This window comes from Mustelus asterias, chromosome 18 (genome assembly GCF_964213995.1).
Source record: "Mustelus asterias chromosome 18, sMusAst1.hap1.1, whole genome shotgun sequence".
Classification (NCBI taxonomy): domain Eukaryota; kingdom Metazoa; phylum Chordata; class Chondrichthyes; order Carcharhiniformes; family Triakidae; genus Mustelus; species Mustelus asterias.
Window position 1 is genome coordinate 56,777,107 of NC_135818.1, and position 24,958 is coordinate 56,802,064.

The 24,958-nt window shown below is 43.0% G+C and overlaps 1 protein-coding gene across 1 annotated transcript in view; it reads right to left on the bottom strand.

Annotated features, from left to right (window-relative positions):
• Positions 1-24,958, bottom strand: part of tdrd9 (tudor domain containing 9) — a 135,736-nt gene that overhangs the window by 82,484 nt on the left and 28,294 nt on the right. The window contains exons 3-5 of the mRNA XM_078233120.1: positions 9,470-9,691; positions 6,557-6,679; positions 1,958-2,038 (exon numbers count right to left, since the gene is read on the bottom strand). Of these exons, the coding sequence (XP_078089246.1) occupies positions 1,958-2,038; positions 6,557-6,679; positions 9,470-9,691 (426 nt within the window). The remainder of the gene's footprint in view (positions 1-1,957; positions 2,039-6,556; positions 6,680-9,469; positions 9,692-24,958) is intronic.

Genomic DNA, 24,958 nt, shown 5'->3' on the forward strand with positions numbered 1-24,958 from the left:
ATCCACTCACCCATTCACTAACATTCATGCTGGACCTTTAAACTTACTGTATGGTAGTTAGTGGTGTAAAAGTGGCACATGTCCAGGTTTAGAATGGGGAAGGGTAGAAAAAAAACCCAAAAACATAGGTGACTTGCACCTAAAATCTTCCCAGCTTTAAAATTCCTGAAGAGTACGTGCCCAATATAAACCATCCGTTTTCTCCAAAAATGCTATCTAACTTGCTAGGTGCTTTCACAATATTCTGTTTTGTTTAGAATTTCTGGTATTTTGATTTTTAGAACTGTAGCAGCGGGGTCTCTTGCTGGGGTAGAGCGAACTCCTAGAGTCCTGTAAATGTTGATTGCGGAAGGGAGAAATTTGAACAGTGTCAATCGTCTATGAAAAGCTGAGCAATCCAATAATTGAATCGGCCAGTTAATGGTCCAGTTATTGGCCCTGATCTTCCAGTCTCAGGATCCTCCGAGACCAAACGTACAACCAAAGATGCAGATCGGACCTGGGGAGGTCTTGGTACACTGGCCTCTGTGCCTGAAAAGTTTAATCTTCCGATGGGCAACTCTCCTGTTCCCTGGGACACTCCACAAAAGTCTCCAAGTCTAAGTTAGAGTTGGAGACTTTGGACAGTTGCAATGTACTCATCAGGACAGTTACCCAGGAAACATTGGGCAAAAAAGGCTACCAGCTGGCTTACATTTTCTACTTCGGCATAAATGAGGTTTGGAATGCTTCACGCCAGGAATAATTTCACTGACAAATTTATGATTTTTTTATTGTAAAAACAAACTATTAAATAAAGTTTAAGTATAACTCTACCAAAATGAAGCAGCTTAACTCTTAACAGTTGAATAGTCAAAAAACAACTTTGACTTTTAAGTTATCACTGTTTCAGTTCCAAATAAGCAACATAATGTTTGCAACCATAAATATACATGCTATATAAGGGGTGCAGTCAGTATTGAAACTTTCAGAGAGAGATTTTGAGTTTCAGAGCAGCTTGAAGACCTCTGACTTTAAACAAACTCTCGTCAACACTGAAAGCTGTTTTGCTCTGCTACATACCTAGCTCCATCCATTAACCACATTATCATATGACCCTATAAATCAACCTAATAAAAAGCCCCAGGGGAAACCTTCATCTATAAACAAAAATCCATTAGCTCTCTCCTAATTGAACATAACAGCTAAAATTAATTATCCTACTCTCCCAGCATCTGAACTGCATTGCCTCCAAACAAACCAACTGCCTGGAGAAAAAAACTTCTAAAAGTCCCTTTAACCACAAAAAATTCAATAGCACACTATCGCATGCCCAACTCGCCTATCCCCTCAACTATGCCCTGACCCTCCCCCATCACATTTCTCCCCTTGATAACCCCAGAATACCCCTCCAGACTGACCCGACTACCCCCAATTCCCCTAACTACCCACTCAACTACCGCCCCTGCTCAACTATGCTGCTTTATTACGGTTTTGTTTTTGTTAGTGTTTGGAGTCAAATATTTTTCACATGTTAAGAAGGGGTCACATTGGAAAATAGCTTGGGGAGTCCTGACCTAGATTATACACACCACCTTTTGTAACGGGGCTTGACATCAGGCCAAAGTGCTACTAGCACTGAGCGAAGTCTGACATTATAGCACAGTTAGGAGTTGCCAAATGTCACATATCAAGCAGATCAACAAATTCCACCATCCGACAAAGGCAACAATAATTAGCAAATATAAATTTGAGAAAGAGAGAGGTCCTTAACAAGTCCTTAACATACATGGCCCTTTTAGATCCTCAAATAGATTGCTCTGTTCCCATTTACAACACACATAACAGATGCTTCACAATGTTAAATAAAACATGCTGTATTTCTGCACCAGATGCTGCACAAACTTTCAGTGCCAAAGACTCTTGGCAAGTGTTATTCATTTAAAGAATCTGTTTAAACCTTTCACCAAATACTGACCTTAACAAACCTTGAATTAGTACGTAGAAGTTTACGGACCACCAACAACAAAAAATCCATTTCTTCAGTACGCTCATGGACCTGAACATTAGGACAACAATTAGCCACAGATGCAGTTATTTTTGCCATTGCATACATCAACTTGATTTAATCCTTGCCGGCATCCCAACAAAGCAGGTCATGTATCCTTTATCCAAAACCCTCAGGGCTGATTTGCTGTTGGGATTTCAGATCATTTTGGTTTTCAGATACTGCATATAGGCCAAGGCCTAGGCGTTATAATGGCTGATACCTTTAAATAGCAGTGGCTGGGGTTGGGTTTGTCCTACTGCTCAACAGCTGTTCAGCTACAAGAGCATTGGATAGCATATTGGCTATAGTGGCAGTGCTAGCACCTTCAGTGTTGCATGCTGACAGATGATACAAACTGTGCCTTGAATATTTCCAGTGGACATTGACTGCCAGTGTGTTAATTTCTCTACCAAGAGGCACATTTCATATCAGAAGCATGTGTGCACATTGCGTATGAGATTGCTGATCCCTAACAGCATTGTTATGCGCCACTGAGCCCAATATCATATTAATTGGCTTTATATCTTATTGTTAACTACCATCACATTGAAAACCAGTTGCAAATTTTTATGCTTCAATTGAAAAGCCGATTTTTTGTAGAAATAAAATATTGGGAACAATGTTCTGTATATTCAAATTAATCCTAATCATCTGCAAAGCTCAAAAAAAATGTGTAGTGGTCAAGGTGTATGTATAACTGTTCGCTAGATGAAAGGGACTATGCCATTAAACTGGAAAGGTGTCCTTCCCCAACAGCTCAGTGGGTAAACCCACCAAATGTAGAGCAAGACCTACAAATCAGAGTGGTCCCAGGTTCATTCTCCACAGAGCTCATCCAGGATTTCTTTTTAACTCATTCATAGAATGTGAGCAGTGCTGGTAAGGCCAATATTTGATGCTCATTTCTAATTGCCCTGAGAAGGCAGCACTGAACCACCTTTTGAATTGCTGCTGTGCAAGTGCTGTAGGTGCACAAAAAGTGCCACGAGTATGATATAGCAAAGCTGAAAGAACAGTGAAATGATTCCAAGTCAGTGTGGCTCAAAGGACAACTTTCAGGTAATGGTGTTGGAATGCATCTGCTGTCCTCATCCTTCCAGGTGGTGGAAGTTGTGGGTTTGGAAGGTGGTGCTAAAGGAGTCTTGGTGACTTGCTGCAATGCATCTTCAACATGGTAGCCACTGTAGACTTAACATGCAGCAAAAATCAGAAGAAATCATGCAGCAGAATGTCAGTGGTGGCAGGAGTAAATGCTTAAGGTGGTGGATGGAATGCCAATCAAACCAGTTGCTTTGACTTTTATGCCATCAGCCTTCTTGAGTGTTGCAGCTCCACCTATCTAGACAACCCTCTTGCTCAGAGATCTAGACAAGTAGAATTTCTGCCACACAAGTGCCAGGCAATGACAATCTTCAACAAGCAGATTTCCATCACAATCCTCATTTGTGGACTGGAGATGACGGGCAGGCTTTGAGGAATCAGGAGGTTAGTTACTTGCTATAGAGTTCCCCTGCCGGCTTTACTCAGTTTCTTTGCCTGCAGATCGTTCCAGGGATCCACAGGAGACCTGTACATTATCTCATAGTCCGCCACTTCCTCAAATGCAACTAGGGATGGGCAATAAATATGGCCTAGTCAGCAATGTCCACATCCCGTAAATGAATTTTTTTTAAAATGAATCAAGGAGGTCACGGGCCACCCTCTACATCAAGGCTCATTAATATGAGAGGTTTACACTGGATGAGCATCAGCTTCCACAGAACAATGCCATCAACGAAGCACAACATGGAAGAGGTGTCCATGCCACTTTTGGCACCAGATTCCAGGAGTAAAATGAAGTTAACGTGAGTTGGCCACACTTCTCAATGCTATTCCATTACATTGAAGGGGATGCCCAACCAGGCACATCAAGAGCAAGTTCAGCATTCAGACATGCACCTTCATGCCTTGTGATTCAACAGGCCATGCTCTCCAAGGTCAGCAGCGTACCTTGTATACACTTGATCAGGGAAGTGAAAGTTAACACATCAGAGAGAACACTGCATCAACTAACGATGCAATCGTTGCCACATTAATGAGAAACTACAGCAGCCTTGAGGTGAGGACATGGATGGGGATGTCATCCTCCTGCCCAGTTTTGTCCTATGGCACTACCACGGAGGAGACACAATTGCCGCTAATCCTTCAAGGCTGCTGAACTGCCCTCGCACAATGCTTTGTTGTGAGCAAAACAGGTAGCCAGTGCATTTAACACATACTTCCAATAAAGATTTTCACACATCTCTTGGATATCACACAAGGGTACAGAAAGTATCTTCAGTGAGGGTGACATCACACGGTTGTGAATCACACAAAGGGAGGCTTTTTTCTCATGGGAGGATGGCTTGACCTCGCAATAAGAGGATACATACACAAATAATCATAATGATTTCAGCTGATCAAGCCATTCACATGAACATCAAATCCATTTATAGTGGTTGCACACCAGTAACTCAAAGGTGGTTTCAATATTTCTTGATTGTCCTAACCCTACCACTATGCCTGGGTGCAGCTCCAACATCCACAGCAGAGTTGGAGCAGCCTGCTGACTGCTATTTCCTGATGTCTGAGATGACCTTGGTGAATATTCTCGTGATCAGAGGCCTGGAGGGCCCAAACCTCTTGCTCAGAGGCAGATGCACCCTCCACAGCTTGAGCAGCTGGAGTGGATGGGGTCACAGAGGGGATTCTGAACAGCTCGACACTTTGGAATGTCCTGAGTGAAGGCTCCTAGTGTGTTTCGCTTGGCTCCAGATCTCATTACAAACTTGATCCAAAGTGGACAAATGAGCTAAATACCAGAGATGCGACGCAAGTGGCTGTCCTTGACACCAGTCAGCATTTGATCTGGTGCACCACGAAGAAACTCGATTAAAACTGAAGTCAACAGAAATAAAAGAGAAACTTTCCACTCGGAGTGTGATCTAGCTCAAAGGATGACGACTGTAGTTGTTAGAAGCCAATCATATCTGCCCCAACACAACACTGCAGGAGATCCTCATGTTAGTGTCTAGCCCCAAACACCTTCAGCTGCTTCATCAATGATATTCGTTCCATCATAAGGTCAGAAGTATGAATGTTTATTGATGATTGCAGAGTAGTCAGTTCCATTCTCAATTCCTCGGATAACAAAGCAGGCTGAGTCTTTATGCCACAAAACCTGGACAACATTCTGGCTTGAGTAAGTAGTATTTGCACTGCACAAGTGCCAGTTAGTAACTACCCAACAAGAGAAGACTTAACCATCTCCCTTTCACATTCAATGGCATTATCACTGCTGAATGCCCCATCATCAGTGACAGCGGCAATGTCATTGGACTAGTAATCCAGAGACCCAGGTTAATGATTTGGGGAGGGACAGAAAATGCTCGAAAACCTCAGCAGGTCTGACATCATCTTGTGGAGAGAGTAAAGCCAATGTTTTGAGTTAGGATGACCCTGTCAGAGCTTTATCTTAATGCTTTGGGGATACAGGTTCAAGTCCCACCACTGCCGCTGCTGGAATTTATTCAATCAATAAAAAAATCTGGAATTGAAAAATAATTTCAGTAACAATGACCATGAAATTACTGATTGTCTTAAAACTCATCTTGTTTACTAATGTCATTTGGGGAAGGAAGTCTATCATCCTTACCTGATATGGCCTACACCCGAGTCCAGACCCTCAACAATGTGGTCGACTCTTAACTGCTATCTGTAGGGGTTGAGCAAGCCACTCATTTATACCAAACCATCAGATAGACTGCAGCAGTTCAAGGCAGTGACTCACCGCATCCTTCTTAATGGCAATGGACTTGCCAGTGACACTCACATTCCATGAAAGATTTTTTTTTTAATTATCAGGAATCACCCAGGCCAAAAAGCTAACTGATCCAGCCATATAAATACTGTTATTACAAGAGTTCAGAGGTTTGGAATTTTGTGGCATATTTTTCACCTCTTAACTCCCCAAAGCCTATCCACCAGCCACACGACACAAGTGAAGATTCTGATGCCTGGTTGTGTGCAGCTCCAAAAACACTCAGGAAGCATGTCGTCATCATCTAGAACAAAGCAACTTGCTTGATTGGTTCCCATCCACCTTGTGCAATCACTTCTACCCACCACATGAAGCACAAGCGTGTTCCATCTACAAGATGCACTGCAGCAACTTGCCAAGACTATCACACAGAAGAACAAAGGCAGCCGGCGCATGAGAATACCCCCCATCTGTTAGGTCCCCTCCACCTACAACCCACCATGACTTGGAACCGTATCACTGTTCCTTCACTGTCACTGGGCAGAAATCCTGTAACCTCCTCCCTAACAGCATTGTGGATGTATATATAATCACATGACTTCAGTGGTTCAAGAAAGCCAGTCTCACCACAAAGTTCTCAAGGGCAATTAGAAATGGGCAATAAATGCTGGCTCTCAATGATACTCACATCTTATGAATTAATTTTAAAAGAATCATACTTCAAAATCTATTGATGAGAAATATCCTACTTCATCAATAAAGATGTGTGTAAATTCAGTCAGACATTTTACATTAACAACTTTTTGAAGTAGAACGCCTGTTGTCATGTAAGTTAGTTGCGTGTCTGTACCAACTTCTTTTTCTAATCCAACCTATTTGAAGAACAAAAAAATCAAATTACTGAGGGTAATAATAGACATTAGGATATGGAAGTAAAATGAGTTACATTAACCGATTTCCATCATTTTAGATTAACCCAATGTATGTTGACATCCAAATTTTATTTAAAATTACAATCTGTTTCACCCTATTTAACCACGCACTTCCAAGTTCTCCGAAATCTCATTCTTAATAGTGGACTCTAAAATCCTATCAACGACCAAGGTCAGACTAACCGGCCTATAATTTCCCGTCTTTTGCCTCCCTTGCTTTTTCAACAGGGGTGTTACATTAGTGATTTTCCAGCCCTCTGGGATCCTCCCTGACTCCAGTGATTCCTGAAAGATCACCACTAATACCTCCACAATCTCTTCAGCTATCTCCTTCAGAAGTCTGGGGTGTAGTCCATCTGGTCCAGGTGACTTATCCACCTCAGATATTTCAGCTTCCCTAGCACCTTCTTAATAATAGCCACCACACTCACCTCTGCCCCTGACTCTCTTGAATATTTGGTATGTTACTGGTGTCTTCCACCGTGAAGACTGACGCAAAGTACCTATTCCTCCGCCATTTCTTTGTTGCTCATTACAGTATCTCCAGCATTATTTTCCAGTGGTCTAATGTCCACTCTTGCCTCTTTCTTATCCTTTATACATCTAAGGGTGGCACAGTAGCACAGTGGTTAGCACTGCTGCTTCACAGCTCCAGGGACCGGCTTGGGTCACTGTCTGTGTGGAGTTTGCACATTCTCCCTGTGTCTGCGTGGGTTTCCTCCGGGTGCTCCGGTTTCCTCCCACAGTCCAAAAGATGCGCAGGCTAGGTTGATTGGCCATGCTAAATTGCCCCTTAGTGTCCCGGGATGCGTAGGTTAAAGGGATTAATGGGTAAATATGTAGGGATATGGGGACAGGGCCTGGTTGGGATTGTGGTCGGTGCAGACTTGATGGGCCGAATGACCTCTTTCTGCACTGTAGGGTTTCTATGATAAAAAAGACTCTTGCAATCTTCTTTTATATTACTGGCTAGCTTACCCTGATATTTGATCTTCTTCCCCCCTTATTGCTTTTTTGGTTGTCCTCTGTTGGTTGTTAAAGGCTTCCCAATCCTTTGGCTTTCTTTAATCTTTGACACATGCTATGCTTTTTCTTTTGCTTTTATGTTGTCCCTGACTTTTCTTTCCGTATGCATTTTGGTACGACAAACCAGGGCAGAACTTACAGCTGATGGTAGGCCCTGGGGAGTGTTGTTGAACAGAGAGACCTAGGGGTGCAGGTACATAGTTCCTTGAAAGTGGCGACACATGTAGACAGAGTGGTGAAGGTGGCGTTTGACACGCTTGCCTTCATTATCGGTCAGAGCATTGAGTACAGGAGTTGGGATGTTATGTTACAACTGTTGGTACGGCCACATTTGGAGTACTACATATAATTCTGGTCACCCTGTCATAGGAAGGATGTTATTAAACTGGAAAGGGTGCAAAAAAGATTTGCAAGCATTTTACCAGCCTGGAAGGTTTGAATTATAAGGAGAGGCTGGATAGGCTGGGACATTATTCCCTACAGCATAGGAGGATGAGGGTTGACCTTATAGATTTTTATAAAATCATGAGGGGCATCGATAAGGTAAATAGCCACGGTCTTCTCCCCAGGGTAGGGGATTCCAAAATTAGAGGGGCATAGGTTTAAGGGAAAAATATTTAAAAGGGATCTGAGGGGCAACTTTTTCATACAGAGGGTGGTGCATATATGGAATGCCAGCAGAGGAGATTGTAGAGGCGGGTACAATTACAGCATATAAAAGACATTTGGACAGGTACATGGATAGGAAAGGTTGGGAGAGAGGTTAACCAAATGCAGGCAAATGGGGCTAGTTCAATTTAGGAAACATGGTCAGCATGAACCAGTTGGGCTGAAAGGACTATTTCCAAGCTGTATATCTCAATGACCATATATTTTGTGCAGTTCCGGTTGTCCCACTACCAGAAGGATGTGGAAACTTGAGTGTGCAAAGGAGGTTCACCAGGATATTGCATGGTCTCGAGGGAATAGGTTATGAGGAGAGGTTCAATAAACTAGGATTGTTTTCATTGGAAAGACAGAGGAGAACTGATAGAAGTCTCCAAATTTTGAAGGGATAGACAGGGTGGATAGTCAGAGGCTTCTTCCCAGCGTGAAAGTGTCAATTACAAGGGGGCACTGGTTCAAGGCGAGAGGGGGAAAGTTTAAGGGAGATATGCGGGGGGAAGTTTATCATGCAGAGCGTGGTGGGTGCCTGGAATGTGCTGCCAGAGGTGGTGGTGGAAGCAGGCGCAATAACAACATTCAACAGGCATCTAGATGGGTACATGAATAAGAAGGGAATAGAGGGATATGGACTAAGGAAGGGCAGGTGGTCATTTTTTAGTTTAGTTAGGGCATCATGATCGGCATGGGCTTGGAGGGCCAAGGGGCCTGCTCCTGTGCTGCACTTTTCTTTGTATGACTCTACGGCTTAAGGAGAGATCTAACTAATAAGCCAGGCTTTTGAAATAAATTCTCCCTCAGAAAAATTATCAAAGGCATCAGGTAAATTTGTACATTCTTGAAATTACATTTTTTCAAAACAATGAAAAAGATTAATTCAAGCACTTTCAGCAGTACAGACACACGAAGTAATTTCAAAGGTGTATACAAGGGCAACCAACTGTGATCAGTAACATAAGACTTTCAAAAGGTAATTTACTGAGCAACGTAAAGAATAGTAAAGGTACAAGTTAATCTTTATGAATGCCAGAATTAACATACCTGGTACCCAACCAAGCCTCCTGTAGACAAACAACGTACTTTGCAGATCCAGCGTGCAATACTGATTGCTCCAATTTTCCGCGGCTGTGTTACAACAATATTGCAGAACGCAGGTTTCTTTAAGTAGTATTCAAGAATATATTGAGGTAGCTGTGTACTCTTACCACTGCCTGTAGCACCTCGGACGATAACTACTGAATTATTTTCAATGAGATCAACAAGCTGTAATTACAAAATAAAAGTTCAGTAGAATCAAACAAATGAAAAAAGTGTCGCAGGCAAAAGCAGATAAGGTAAGTGGAAGTTACTGAGCTAGAAATCCAAAGGACTGGATCAATCCAGAGTGTGCAAGTCCGGCTACCACCATAGCAGTTTCAGCAATAAGGTGGTAAATCTGGAATTCAAAAGTCATCAATAAAGCAGAGCAAAAGTATCACTTCTACTTTGGGCTTGCACATCAATGGTATAGGAACTGAACATCCAAGCTAATTAACTATAACTGAAATATGGTCAAATGGAACTTCAGAACCTCTATTCTGTACACCTAGTTTCCTAAATGAAACATTATGTTGGGCAAATTATAACTTCACAAACTTGATTTAAAGTTTGAAAAGACATAATTACTGGACAGTTGGATTTTATTTTACAAAAAGGTCGGAAGTTCACCATCTCATCTCACCATCACAGTCAGAAGCCACCTTTCCACTTAAAAGTGGTTCCTCACAAGTACCATCTCACCCTTCTGGAATAACCACTTCTTGGCGTGCTCAGTCGATGGGCCATCTGCACCTCCCAGTGTTTCTCTGCCACTCTTCTGGTCTCATCCGGCCTCAGTAGGTCAAACATTGTACGCAACTGTCTCCCAAACATCAACACTGCCAGGGAGCATTTGGTTGTTGCATGGGGAGTGTTCCTATAGACATTTAAGAACTTGTTTAATCTACACGTTCGTGACCCTTCCTCCCCATGAAGCCTCCAGGGAATGTTCACAAGACTATACAAAATGCTCCATCAATCCATTCGTCTCTGGGTGGTGGGGCACAGACCGTACATGACGAATACAATACAGTTCCGTACTCTGCAACGTCCCACAATAAGAACTGCAGTCAGTTGTCACTGAACCTGGTCTAGATATGCAAATCTAGTAAACATGCCATCAAATTTATCGAGGGTCATTTCTGTGCTCATCTACTTCATATATATCACATCTGGCTATTTCCAGTGTGCATTGACAGCCACCAGTAGTCACCTTCCACTGGCCCTGCAAAATCTATGTGGACACGTTCCCATGGCTCCTTTAGCCATTCCCATGCGTGCAATGGTGACGTGGGTGATGCCTTACAAATTTTGGAACATAATATGCAAGGGCCTGCTTTCTCCTGTATGCTCACACCCACTTTTAGCCACCATACGTAATCGCGGGCCACCTCTTCATTTGTACCACCCCTGGGTGCCCTTGGTGCAGTTGCTCCAGCACCTTTCTCCTCAAGGAAGGGGGAATGACAATCTGTATGCCCCACAACTAACAATCGTCCTGCACCGACAATTCCCATGCATGGCTCGGCTATTGGTTCAGTTCCGGATATTTCCATTGATTTGTTCTTCCCTTACGGATGAGGTCTACCATCTGACTAAGTATAGGATCCTTCCGTGTGGAGTTTTTCACCGGAACAGCTGTAGTTGGTACCTTATTTTCTGAAAAGTGCACGATTTGGATTATCTCTTTCAGGGCCTCTTTATTACAAGGCAACGGCTGCCTGAATAAAGCATCCACATTTGCATGTTGGTGTGATTGGTGGTAGCAAATCTCGTACGGGTGGCCAGATAATATCAACGCCCACCGCATTGTGATCAAGCTGCGGTCATAGGTGGAATCCCTGAGTAAAGTTCCAAAATCGCAGTCAGTGGTCTGTGGTCCATCAGAAGACAAACTGCCTGCCATACAAATTGTGGTGAAATTTGGTAACACCAAAAATAATGCCTAGTGCCTCCTTCTCTATTTGCATTTACTTTTCTTACGTTTTAGAAAGTGACCTAGATACAAATGCAACGGGCCTTTCTTCCCCATTTGCTACCCCATGGGATAGCACCGCTCCCACACCATATAGCAAGGTGTCACAGGCCAGCTGAAATTGCATTAAAATGAACGAAGGCCCCATAATCCTTCAATGCTTTCTTTGCCACACTCTGGCGCCCACTTCCACGCCTGTCCGTCCCTTCATTAATAACTGATGCACTAGTTTCAGTACTGTACACCAAGTCAGGCACAAATTGCCATAATCGATTGAGTCCCAGGAAGGACCTCAACTGGGACACGCTTTCAGGTCTCGGCGCCTTCACTATGGCCCCCAGATTCTTCGATGCTTTATGTAACCCTCCCCTCTCAATAACATCTCCTAAATATTTGACAGAGTCCCTGAAAAACTCACACTTCGCTTTCTTAATCTGCAGCCCATGTTCCTGCAGTCTTTTCAACGACTCTCAGGTTCCACAAGTGTTCCTCCTCTGTGGGACCCATTATCAGGATGTCATTCAAGGAACATTGGACTCACAGGAAGCCACTCAATATCTGGTCCATTGGTCTTTGAAATAAGGCCAGGGCCGATGTGATCCCAAAAGGTAGACTTTTGTAACAAAACAATCATTTTTGGGTAATAACAGTCAATAGTGACTGTGTCATTTGCCACCCCCACCTGTAGATAGGCTTGGGAGAAATCCATTTTGTTAAATTTCTGAACTTCAGCAAGGCCACTAAATAGGTCTTCGACAAGGGGTAATGGATACATAGCCCAGGATTCACTGTTGACTTTAAAATCCCCATGTGGCCTTACTGAGCCTTCAGTCTTGAATATGGGAACAATGGCCAAGGCCACTGGGTCCAAACCTACTAATCTCCCAAATTCAGCCTCGGGCTGGATCCAATTGCATACGGCACTGACATGCCCTCACGCTCTTTGGGCATACATCTGGCTTCAGCCATAGGCTCACTTTCAATCTTTTCATCTCACCAAGAATTGCACTGAAAACATTCTTACATCGCTCCAAAATATCATTCAGGCTCGAACAAGACTCCATTTATTTGTTCACTACCTCCCAGTTCAAATTCAATTGTTTGAGCCAGGATCGTCCAAACAATGCTGGGTCATCACCTTTTACAGCACATAAAGGTAACTGCATTCACTGGTCCCTCAGCCGTACCTTGGCCAAGGCATAGCCCTTAAGAGGGACCAGCTGTTCCATACATTTCCTCAGTGATGCTCGCTGGCTTCAGGGGTAGGTGACTCAGCTTTTCCTTACATACTGATTCTGGGATCAATGACACTGTCACCCCGTCTCTACCTCCATCTTCACTAGTTTCCCTTCCACTTTGGACATCGCCCTGAACCGGTCTGCTTCACTTAGCACAGAGGAAATGTGTAGTTTAAACTACGTCTTCTAGTCTGCGCTGTTTCACCGTAGACCTTACAGACTCCTTGTCCTTATCTACACTGGCCATTTGACATTTCTTCCTTGGTTTCGATCCCGATCGCTTTGACTTTGCCATTCCCTGGGGCACCAGGAGTCTGCAGTTTTGGGCAATTTGGCCCATTTTCAGACACTTCCAGCATGAGCTCCCCTCATCCAGCAACGCACAAGCCAGCAGTGTGTCCTGAAAGCAAGTCCCAAATTCACAATGCTCCGCAAGGCTGAGGGTAGTCATGTATTTGATGATGGTCTCACCCTCCAACTGGTCTCGCTTGTCTAAACGGAAATGCTCCTCGATCATCGGTGGTTTTGGCGCGAAACGCCCTTCCAGTACAGCACAACTCGGGAAAAGACTTCTCTGCCGGTTTCTCTGGCTGCAGTAAACTCCTCAGAACGCCAAATGCCTTGCTTCCAACCATGCTAAAACCGGCACAATGAGCTTGCCTGCCACCGAATTTACTGTCAAAACTATACTAAAACACTTGATGTAGGCCAAACACGACTCGGCTCCCTCGACGAACGTGCCTATTTTGCCAAATTTTCCCGCCAGTTTTCCTTGCCACCGGCACGGGTTTTCCTGCTCAAAACTACCCACAGCCTCATGCCTCCTGCACTCCCTTCACCACGAGTGCTCAGTACTCCCAACGACAGTGTGTCTTCCGATCACCCTGTGACAACCAATTCCAGTGACAATCGTGGAGAAAGAACCTTACAACTGTTGACACACCCGAGTCCATTCAACTTGCTGCTTCCCATGAGTCCCCCTACCCCTTCGTAATCTTACCCATCCTCCTAGGGGGTTTTTATTTTTCACTCTGCAATGTGGACGTCAGTAGATAGTCCACGGTCAAAGTCACGATCCCATTAGTCACTCCAACTTTGTCACCAGTGTTGTGTACTCTGCTCCTGGGGTTTATCCCAAGAACTGACTCCACAGACAAACGTTGGGGAAACACTGGTCTTTGTTTGCAGGTCTCAATTGCTCCATACTCCAACTGCCCTCCCAGAGCGGTCCCTAACACATCTCCAGACATTAAGGGTCACGAGTCATTCCCTCAAAGAGGCTATACCCCCGTCATAACATGCATGGCACCCAACCTCAAATGGCTAAGCAGAAAAAGCTGTCCAGACTTTCAAGTCACTAATAAAAAAAACATCCTAGCCCACCATTATGATTGAAGCTTGCTAGATCCCTGCTCACTTACAGGGCAACACCACATTACTACAGGAGTATCCACTGTTGAGCTACTAACGGGAAGGTGCCACCAGACAAGACTTGACCTAGTGTTTTTAAATTTAGCAGGGAATATGAAAATGAAACAAGATATACAAGAGGGAATCACAATACTGTTAAGGGTGATAAGTCATTCAAGGCAGATGACTCAGTATTCGTTAGGAACTTTAAATTTGGTCCAGCCTGGGTCCCTGGGAAAATCATAACAAAAACAGGCCCAGTTCTATCTAATTGACATTAAAGAAAGGAAAGTAATGAAACATCTAGATCACATAAGAAAATGACAAACTAATACGATACAAGCAGGGAATGATAATGCAGATACATTATCCAGCCGCTCCTCCCAGAGGGGCCTCTGCCCCTGGCCACTCTGCCCCAAGGGGCCTTTGCTTCCATTCTCCAGAGAGTCCACTCCTCAGCCGTTCCTCCTGTGGTTTACATTGCAATAGACATAAAAAACATCCAAAATAACACCCAAACCATAAATGTGGGAAATGCTCAGCAGTCAACTTTGGAGAGATAAATGGAGTTCACATTTCAGGTCAATTCTCTCTTGTCAGAACAGTATGTCGGCTTTTGGTTAGGCACTTTACAGCCTTCTGGAATCAACACAGTTTAACAATTTCAGATAGAAATCATCATAGAAACATAGAAACCCTACAGTGCAGGAAGAGGCCATTCGGCCCATCGAGTTTGCACTGACCACAATCCCACCCAGGCCCTACCCCCATATCCCTATATATTTTACCCGCTAGTCCCTCTAACCTACACATCTCAGGACACGAAGGGGCAATTTTAGCATGGCCAATCAACCTAACCCGCACATCTTTGGACTGTGGGAGGAAACCGGAGCACCCTGAGGAAACCCATGCAGACATGAGGAGAATGTGCAAACTCCACACAGACAGTGACCCAAGCCAGGAATCGAACCCAGATCCCTGGAGCTGTGAAGCAGCAGTGCTAACCACTGTGCTACCGTGCCGCCCCTTTATCTCCCATTTTGTTTTGGGAGTACTTTGTGTTTTTGGGTAACAGCTTATGGTGATGACTTTGCCCGCCCATTTATACTGCCGCGAGACCCTTTTTAAAAAAAAAAACTTATATGACCCATTACCATCTCCTTTTGCCTCACTTTTGTCATATAATCTCTCCTGCCTTCCACCCAATCACAGACATTCCTTTCAAACTTTGCTCCCTTGCTCCATTTCCATATCTTAGTACTTTCTTAATACCTGCTACCTTAACTTTTTCCAGTCTAGCAAGAGATCATCAACCTGAAACATTAACGTTTCCACACTCACTACTGAGAATTTTTGTTAGCCATGGTTCTGTTAGTCAGGGGGGTTAGTTAGCTCAGGTGGCTGGCCAGCTGGTTCATGATACAGAGTGACACCAACAGCACAAGTTCAATTCCTGTACTGGCTGAGATTATTCAACCTTCCTTCTCACCTGAAATATGGTGATCCTCAGGTTAAATCATCACCAGTCAGCTCTTTCTCTCTCTAAGGGAAGAGCGGCCTATGGTCATCTGGAACAGTGGCGACTTTATCTTTACTTATTCAGTTAGAGGTTCAAGACCCACTCCAGGTTTTGAGCATTAGAATCAAGGCTGACACTTCAGTGTAGTACTGAGGAACTGCTGCTACGTCGAAGGTGCTGCCTTTCAGATGTGATGTTATACTGAGGCTACCTCTACCCTCCTGGATGGATGTAAAAAAAATCTCACTACTTTGAGGGAGGGGCATTATCTGGGCCAATAATTAACCCTGAACCAACACCAAAAGAAAATAAATTATCTGGTCGATATCACATTAATATTTGTGGGAGGTTCGTTGCGTGCAAATTGGCTGTTGCATTTCCTACATTAGAACAGGGTTGATACTTCAAAAAAGTACTTCATTGGCTGTGAAGAACTTTAGACATCCAGAGGTCATGAAATGTGCTATCTAAATGCAAGTCTCTTTTTAAATTTTGCACTCAGTATTTTGCTTTGGTATCCATTCAGTTATTTTTTTGTGATCAGAATACTCAGTATTTGGACACTTATTTGAGAGAAGGTGCTATAGAAAAGATTGTTGAAGTTCATGGTCTTGTGAAAAATGTAGCTCAAAGCATGTCTTGTTTGCAATTATTCCTGATCGTTCAACATTTCCTTACAGCTCAAGTAAGCAGCAAAAACTGAAGAGCCTCCCTACCTGTTCCCTATATTTAGTAATAGGCAGTTCCGGATATCTGTAGTCTGCTACTTCTATATTCGTTATTGTCTTTAAAGTGGAAAGAATAGGTCTTGATGTCCGAAGGGAAATGGTGGGATGGTCTTCATCATCAATCTTTTCCAACAAACAGCTGTCTGCATCTGGAAAACATTCAAAGGTTGATGAAAAACCTATTTTTTCAAAGCATTTTGCTTCTACATGAAGAAAGTTATGCGTTAATCTATCAGATTGAAAATATCAAACTTCAAAGTGTTATATATTTAAATGATTGCATGATTGTATGACGGGCTCTTAAAACAATCTGATGGTAATATCATTCGGGTGTTTCACAGGCTCCTGCCTTAACTTCATTTTCTACTCTATGCAGGGAACAGCTCCCACAAAAATCTGTTTTTATTTTGAAGCTATATGTGCAAACCACATATTTTTATTTTTGTTCAAAAGCCACAACTCCTAACACACAAAAAGAATGATTCAAGTACTGTAAATTTAGCACTTAATTAATTTATAACTGCCATACCATTGCTCACCAAGGATTTAACTTATAAATAACTAGAAATATAAACTAAAACAGCAAGTAGTCATTATAGACAAGCCCACAAAGAACTAATCTCAGGCAAACTTCCATTCTTTACCGAATTCAATTCTGCATACAGAGGTAGCTTTTCAATTTAGCACCTAGGCAAAAAACTGGCATTGCTAATCAGCTGCCCAATAACTAATCATTAATCATCATAATATTTCAGATGCTTTGTCTGAATTTTAATCCACTTTCTCAAGCTTTGCTGTTCTGAGAGTCTAATCTTTATGATATGCATTTAACTTATCATTTTTACACATCAACGGCAATGTAATCCCAAAACTCAAAAGTGGGTTTGTCTTTGGAAGTTGGCTTTCGTGTACGCATAAGAAAATCAAAGCATCTGAATTGTAACAAGCCCTCCAGACAATAATTTATTTTGTTGCACCAAATTTACAGAATACATGCAATGCCAATATGTGGATTTCTATTTAATGGTGGTTAAAGGAAAGATAAGGGGAGCACAAGCGAGGAGGAGAGCACCCCGATCTGGAGGAGCGCATGAAATTGTGACATCTACAAATTTTTTTTTAAATGTTGGGCATCAAAATGACAAAAGTTCACTCATAGATGCATCTTTGTTTGTTAAATGTTTTTATTGAAGGTTTTCCATTTTACAGTTCACCACATGTAACAAAACTTAAAATCCAGCACAACACAATAATCATCATTCAACACATACAAATAGAAAAGACCAACAAATACTAACCTAATTGGTTTGCATGATCAAATGTACTTCTTGTAATCAGTGCCTTTCACATGGATAATGAAGGGATATTACAAAAAGTGGGGAATATCAGCATAACCGGATAACATGAGAGCGCCATGAGCTCAATGCACAATGCTGCACACCCATGCTTACAGAATAACAAAGACAGAGCTACACAACATACAGGATCCTTATGAGGTCATATACAACCAAACAGGACCTGATTCAGTACCCCAAGACCCCCTACTGTCACTATGTATACTAAAGTTGCCATCAGGTTTTACCATCAACAGGATTTCACCCATTACCCCTCAAAGAGATGCTAACAACAGGATGATATACTCACTGTTCATTCCAGAAGCCAAATCATCAAGTAACTATTCATGCAGCCAAGAAAATACGAAAAAACTACCCAAGAAAAGGAGGATAATCACGGATATACCGAACATGCTCGGGTGTACATCAGTAAATATTTCCCCCAAATCCAACTATGGTGGAGGCGCCAACGACAACAAAATCTAGTTTTTCCCAGAATACATATCTATCTGCACCCTAATGGAAGGCTATTATGGATTTTTTAACCCCTAAATAACGAACGTACAAAGAAAAATGCAACACCCACTATGAGGACTTTTAAGGCCATATCCCCTCCCCCCACTGCTATACCATACCGCCACCTTGCTGTGGCGCTACACAAACTTATCAACTTATCCATAAACAAAGCAAACTGTACATAAAGAAATACTTCAATGAAAAATCAAGGATTACAAACCAAAAATAAACTGGGTAACTATAGCACAACCCTAATGTCATACAACCAACCCAGCACTCTCTACAGTGGAATGTAAGAGACTCATCATCAGTCCACAGACAAGAAATTTGCAAACACTGAATCTCAAGGATTTGAATTTAATAACAGGGCAGAAGCAAAGTGGGCAGACCTCCTGACCCACCTTGCTCCTCCGGTACCACACAAGACCAAAACTGAATGCAAACAGTATCACACTTTAAACCAAGGTCTCCCTCATCCCACCACCAGAGACTACCAGTGGATAAATTCCATCACAAAAAAAAGTTGCCTCTGCTTTTCAAAGGAGAGACGCATAAGCAGGATAACAGGCAACACACACCTATGCTTGTACATCATACACCTTTGTCGGGATAAAAGACAACAGCTGGAATTCTCCAATCTTGCCCGTGGCTGGGATTCTCAATTCCCTTTGCTGAGCGCCAAATTCTTCATTCTCACTGGCAGCAGTGGCAGGGCATACGACATCAGAGAATTTCGGCCAACATCATAAAACCAGGAGTACAATCACAAGGGGAAAAAAGTTCAGAATTAATGATGAATTATCAGTGGAGCTTGAAAAGACCATAGCGTGACACGATTGTCAAGCAACCCCAAGGATCCATCCAATGATTTACTGAAGCTTCTGCACCTCCACCGTGTAGTCACCCAGAAGTTCCAGCAAAGAGAATTCTAGGCCCCGAAAGGCAGCGAGGTCTCACCACATCCAGCCCTTCTCAATGAACACCAGGGTCAACACAACAAGACCAACAATTGGGATCTGTGATCGACCCCCAGGGCGGATACAATAGGCCCATCAAACTTGACCCACTCAGTCCTCAAATCGAGGTTATGAAACTGGTGGTGGCCAGTTCTTTAAATTCAGCCAGGAACTCATCCTCAGCTCCTCTAAGATGACCGGGGACACAGTCACACCTTCTCCGGCCCATCTCCTCGAATCAACCAGGATATTCGACGCACCATACAGCAGGATTTCCAAAGACCGAAAGTGAACCTCCATAGAGGAAGCTGCACACTCTATTGACAGGATCCCTATCTCCGTTTCACTCATTTTTTTTTTAATGGATAATTTGCATTCAATGTGAGCAACTGGGTGCTTATTTCTCTGTGTTAGCTTAGCTCCACCCAGTTACAAGTTTCCTGCCAATCAACCTAATCAAACCTGACTCTGAAAACCCAAGGGGAAAACACTAAAATAACTAAACTGCATTAGCCCAGATTAAAACAAACACTCCAACAATTAGGATCAATTGTGCTTCTGCATGCTCAGCATGTAGGCTGCAAGTTGTAGACAAAGCAGCACCAGGTAAATAGAACGGACGTCGAAACTAAATTCTGCACAAGAAACATGACACAAATATATTTGTGAATGAAAAAGAAAAATGGATCTGTGGTGGGAGGGGAGGGGGGGGTCACATGATAGGCCGGGAGTGCCTTTGTTTTCGTCAGGTTTGGCGCTACCTACCTTTTAATCCTTTTATTTATACTGATGCACAACCCATTATTATTTAATCTTGAAGTGTATACTCCATGTTATGTTCCTGGAAGATCCTGGTTAAATATTTGGTGACGGGGAGCCGAGTTAAGTCAAGAAAATCCTCGTTTGATTGAGGTGGTCAGAGGTGGCCAGAGTGGGACCTTGTTCGCCATGGCAGATTTCGCTAGTAAGCAGGCTTGTGCTCTTTGTGACGTTACAGGCGTCAAGATGACGACTGCCATTGTGACAAAACTATGCCTTTAAGAAATGTATGTGTGCCATGTTTCTTGCGCAGAATTCTGTTTAGAAGTCAGTTCATGTGATTGCACTGGAAGGGATGTAGGAGATTCACCAGGATGCTGCCTGGGATGGAACATTTAAGTTATGAAGAGAGGTTGCATAGGCTTGGCAGAGAAGACTGAAGGGCGACCTGATCGAGGTGTACAAGATTATGAGAAACATGGACAGAGTGGATAAGAAGCAGTTGTTCACCTTAGTTGAAGGGTCCATCACGAGAAGACATGGGTTCAAGGTGAGGGGCAGGAGGTTGGGAGGGGTGTGTAAGGAAAAGCTTTTTTACTCAGAGGATGGTGACAGTCTGGAATGTGCTGCCTGTGAGAGTGGTGGAGGCAGGTTGCCTCATTCACACCCTTTTAGAAGTATCTGGATGAGCAGTTGGTGCATAACATTCAGAGCTAAGGGCAAAATGCTGTCAGGTGGGAGTTCAGGTTTTGTAATGTGTTGGTGTGTGGACCAAAAGACCTCTTCTGCGCTGTATGATTCTATAATTCTATGAACCAAAGTTGAAAATCTATAGGAGAAATATTCATTTTTCAAAAAAAATTTTAGCAGAGAAGGAAAGGCAAGTGGAGAATGTAAAAACTTTAACTGAATACCTGGAAACAAGCAACAAAAGCTCTAAAAAATCTACAAGTGGTACAAGAATGAGTCACATGACAGATGAGGAGGCAGTAACCACTGAATGACAAGGTTCCATTGCAACTTTTCATTTTAAACGTAGGCATAGGAATTTATAATGCAGAACATTAACAAAAGTATGACAAACTAATAAGTGAGGCATTTTAGGCAGGAAGTAGTGACAGATAGAAAATGTTTAAACATATTCAAGATATAGAATCAAGTTCACAAATATCAAATTATTGCTGCTTTATCTTGATATATTTTCCAGCAATCATTTATCTTAACTTGGCAAACTGCAGCATCGTGTTCAAAGGGAGTGGCGAAAAGGTGGACATTCTATAAAGTAAATGGTGTTTTCTCTGCAAACTTGGATCAGAGACAATTAATGCTATTAAGAATTGGGCAAAATTATTAAAAACTAAAATTGGGATAAAAGAAAATAAAAATGGCAGATATCAGAGATACAAGTTCGCATATCAGTCTGTATGATGTGGAGATGCCAGCGTTGGACTGGGGTGAACGCAGTAAGAGTTTTAACAACACCAGGTTAAAGTCCAACAGGTTTATTTGGTAGCAAATACCATTTGGTATTTGCTAATGGTATTTGCTACCAAATAAACCTGTTGGACTTTAACCTGGTGTTGTTAAAACTCTTACTGTATCAGTATGTAGCCAGACCAAATGGCATGCTGGTAAAAGTGACTAACTGAGAAGTCAAGTGGCTCTAACCAAATATGGGCATAACAAGCTACAAGCTCAACAGCAGAAGATAACTTAATTTTACTTAACTGAAGTAACAAGATCTTGTATGATGAGATGGACACCAGGAGATAACCTGAGCAATTGGAATAATGAGATCGTGTCTGCTGAAATAAGATTTGGTGGCTTGCTACATGCAGGAATGTAGGTACCAAGTTACAGACCTCCTTGAGAATTAAGGTATAAAGATACTAGCAAACGGAACACTGGTAGCAACAACCAGGAACAACCAATCACAAGAAGAAGAAAGAAGAGCTTGAAGCCCAGATTGCAGCAGATAGTCAACCCCCATTAAGGCCTGGCCAGCGTGACTTGGGCTTGACTTACTGATCTTACTTGAGAAGATAAATATTGCTTATTTTAGAGAATAGATCATAGTACTTTAGAACAGAAGGTAATCACTTGTGTTTTGTCAAGCAAAGACTGATTTTTATTGAACAAATTTGGAGTTTGAGAGTTTTTCACCAAATAGATCAAGCAGCAGAACCTCGGTCAACAAGAAAAGCAAGTGTTTACCTAAATGACCAGAGGAAAACAGCAGGGCTGTAGAAGAGCTAACTTCAAAGTGGCGAGATAAAGAAAGTGACACCAATCTGCTAAAAGCCGAGTCATGATGTGGAGATGCCAGCGTTGGACTGGGGTGAACACAGTAAGAGTTTTAACAACACCAGGTTAAAGTCCAACAGGTTTATTTGGTAGCAAATACCATTAGCTTTTGGAGCGCTGCTCCTTCGTCAGATGGAGTGGATATCTGCTCTCAAACAGGGCACAGAGACATAAAATCAAGTTACAGAATAGTGATTAGAATGCGAATCCCTACAACCAACCAGATCTTAAAGATACAGACAATGTGGGTGGAGGGAGCATTAAACACAGGTTAAAGAGATGTGTATTGTCTCCAGACAGGACAGCCTGCAAGTCCAGGAGGCAAGCAGTGGGGGTTACTGATAATGTGACATAAATCCAACATCCCGGTTTAGGCCGTCCTCATGCGTGCGGAACTTGGCCATCAGTTTCTGCTCAGCGACTCTGCGCTGTCGTGTGTCGTGAAGGCCGCCTTGGAGAACGCTTACCTGAAGATCAGAGGCTGAATGCCCGTGACTGCTGAAGTGCTCCCCCACAGGAAGAGAACAGTCTTGCCTGGTGATTGTCGAGCGGTGTTCATTCATCCGTTGTCGTAGCGTCTGCTGAGTCCACAGGGTGGATAATATCAAAGGGAAAGAACGATGTATCCATAGCACAATGACGGGGGAGCGTGACGCAGTCACACAGTGGCAGCTCCATCACTGCCACACCCAACTGCAAAAACAGTCTCCCAACAGCAGATTTCACCTTCACAGAAACCGAAGGCTGTTTTCCTAAACTTGGCCACATAACGTGTGCATTCTTTGCTGGGTTTAATTCAGAGTTGAATAATATTAGATGTTGTTTGGGTACAAAGAGATGTTTCAGAGTTCAGGAAACATAGGTAGTTGGGAACCAAGGGACAATCTCACATAATACTGTGTGTATAGCCATCAGTGTACTTACACTATAACACGCATTATAATCTCTGGGGTTTTTTCCTTTTATGTGAATAATTATTTTGTGTGTGAACAATTAATAAAGACTGGACTATTCCTCCCTGGTTCAGATATTTTCCTCTCAGTATACCATATTCAAAGTATACACCATTCAGAACCGATGTTTCAAGTTACCCTTCAGGATTTTGGAATACTCTCACATTTAGCATCAGTATAGTCCATAACAATGCTTATTTGCAGGTCATTCTAGATCGAGGTTGAGGTATGCATAGACAATGTTCATCCCATAAATAAAAAACATTCTTGGACTTTTATTAGAAATGTTGTTGCTGCTACATCGATGCTCAGCAATTTCATAACTACATGCTGCAATCTATGATTCTGTATGAAGAGTCACCTGTATCAGCTATTCTGGTAGACATAACAGATTTACAATAATATTATCGACTTGAAATGCAGTTCAACTGCAATTTCTGATACATCGTAAGTCCTGTCAATTACACCAGGCTTCAAAATACATGGGAACAGCAAGCAAATCCACCCTGAAAACCTCATAAGTAGCCCCCAAAAAGCCAATGACAGAAGCTACAAATTCAACATAGGTTATCTCATGTATTTTGATTGGAGGAGAGAGTGCTGGAGGCAGAACCGGAGGAGCTGCTCCCCAAATCAGATTCGGTTTCTCCCACATTGCTGCTTCTGCTCCTCCAGTGGTCCCCTCCTTCCAGCTCTTATTTCCTGATCTTGTTCTTTTAATTGGTGGGTTGTCCAGTTTTCTTGGGCAGCAGCATGGCTAGATGTTGGGCAGGACCCGAACCTGAGCTGTGACGAGTCTTTCAGGCATCATGTTGAGAAGATGGTGGAAGTGATGCAACCTTCTTTTCATCTTGGGTTGTGTTGCCAGCTAGCACCAGGATCTCCATGTAAGCAGGGGATGCAGCCTCAACACATTCAGCATAGTGGCCCTTGTGCACTGCGCAGTAGTTGGTGGATGCAGCTATTGAAATAGGTTTGCACCTTGGGAGCAGCTGGAACTGGTGGGCAGCAGCCTGTGTGTGCGCAAGCAAGCCAGTATGTGTACATCACCCTCCCAGAAGGTTGCAGAGAAATAGCGGAACAGTATCTCAGGCGCAATCTTACAATCTCATCCTGCCCAACTTTCAGCAAGGTGAAGTGGTATGATCGGGTAGGAGGCAGAAATCAAGAAAAGCACGTGGATGCTCACCTTCCCCAACCGGAGGATCAGAGGCCATTGAAGCCCCCCAACCCCAGGTGGTCGAGGTCAGGGCCGGAGAGTGCCCATGGGCCTTTGCCAGCCTGGGACTGCCCACCCGGCACCCTAACTGCCATGGAAGTGCCAAGAGAGTGGGATGATTGGCAGGCTGGGGGGGCGGGGGGGTCTGCAGATGGGGCAATCGGCTAAGGTGGTGTGGGGGCATCCGATGTCCATTGGTAGACTGACAGAGGTAGACTCCCCCCGGCATCCTGGCACGTTTTTTGCACTAGGTGCCATAAGACTGAGATTCATAGCTCGCCCAAAAAACCAGTGTGATCCTCTCCTATTTTCTCACTCGTTCAGCACGTCAAATTTTTTTTTTTTGCAAGAACGCACCCCTGGTCTTTGCTTTATTAAATTCTGTTCAGTAACTTGATACTTTGAACTGATATTTCTAACAAGGTGTCACAAATCAGAATTGAGCTGCAAGTATGTTATTTATCTGCAGTGATGAAACACTCATCTAAATTGTAATCCAATTGAGCTGCATTGACAATTGAAATTCTTGATTAGATTACAAC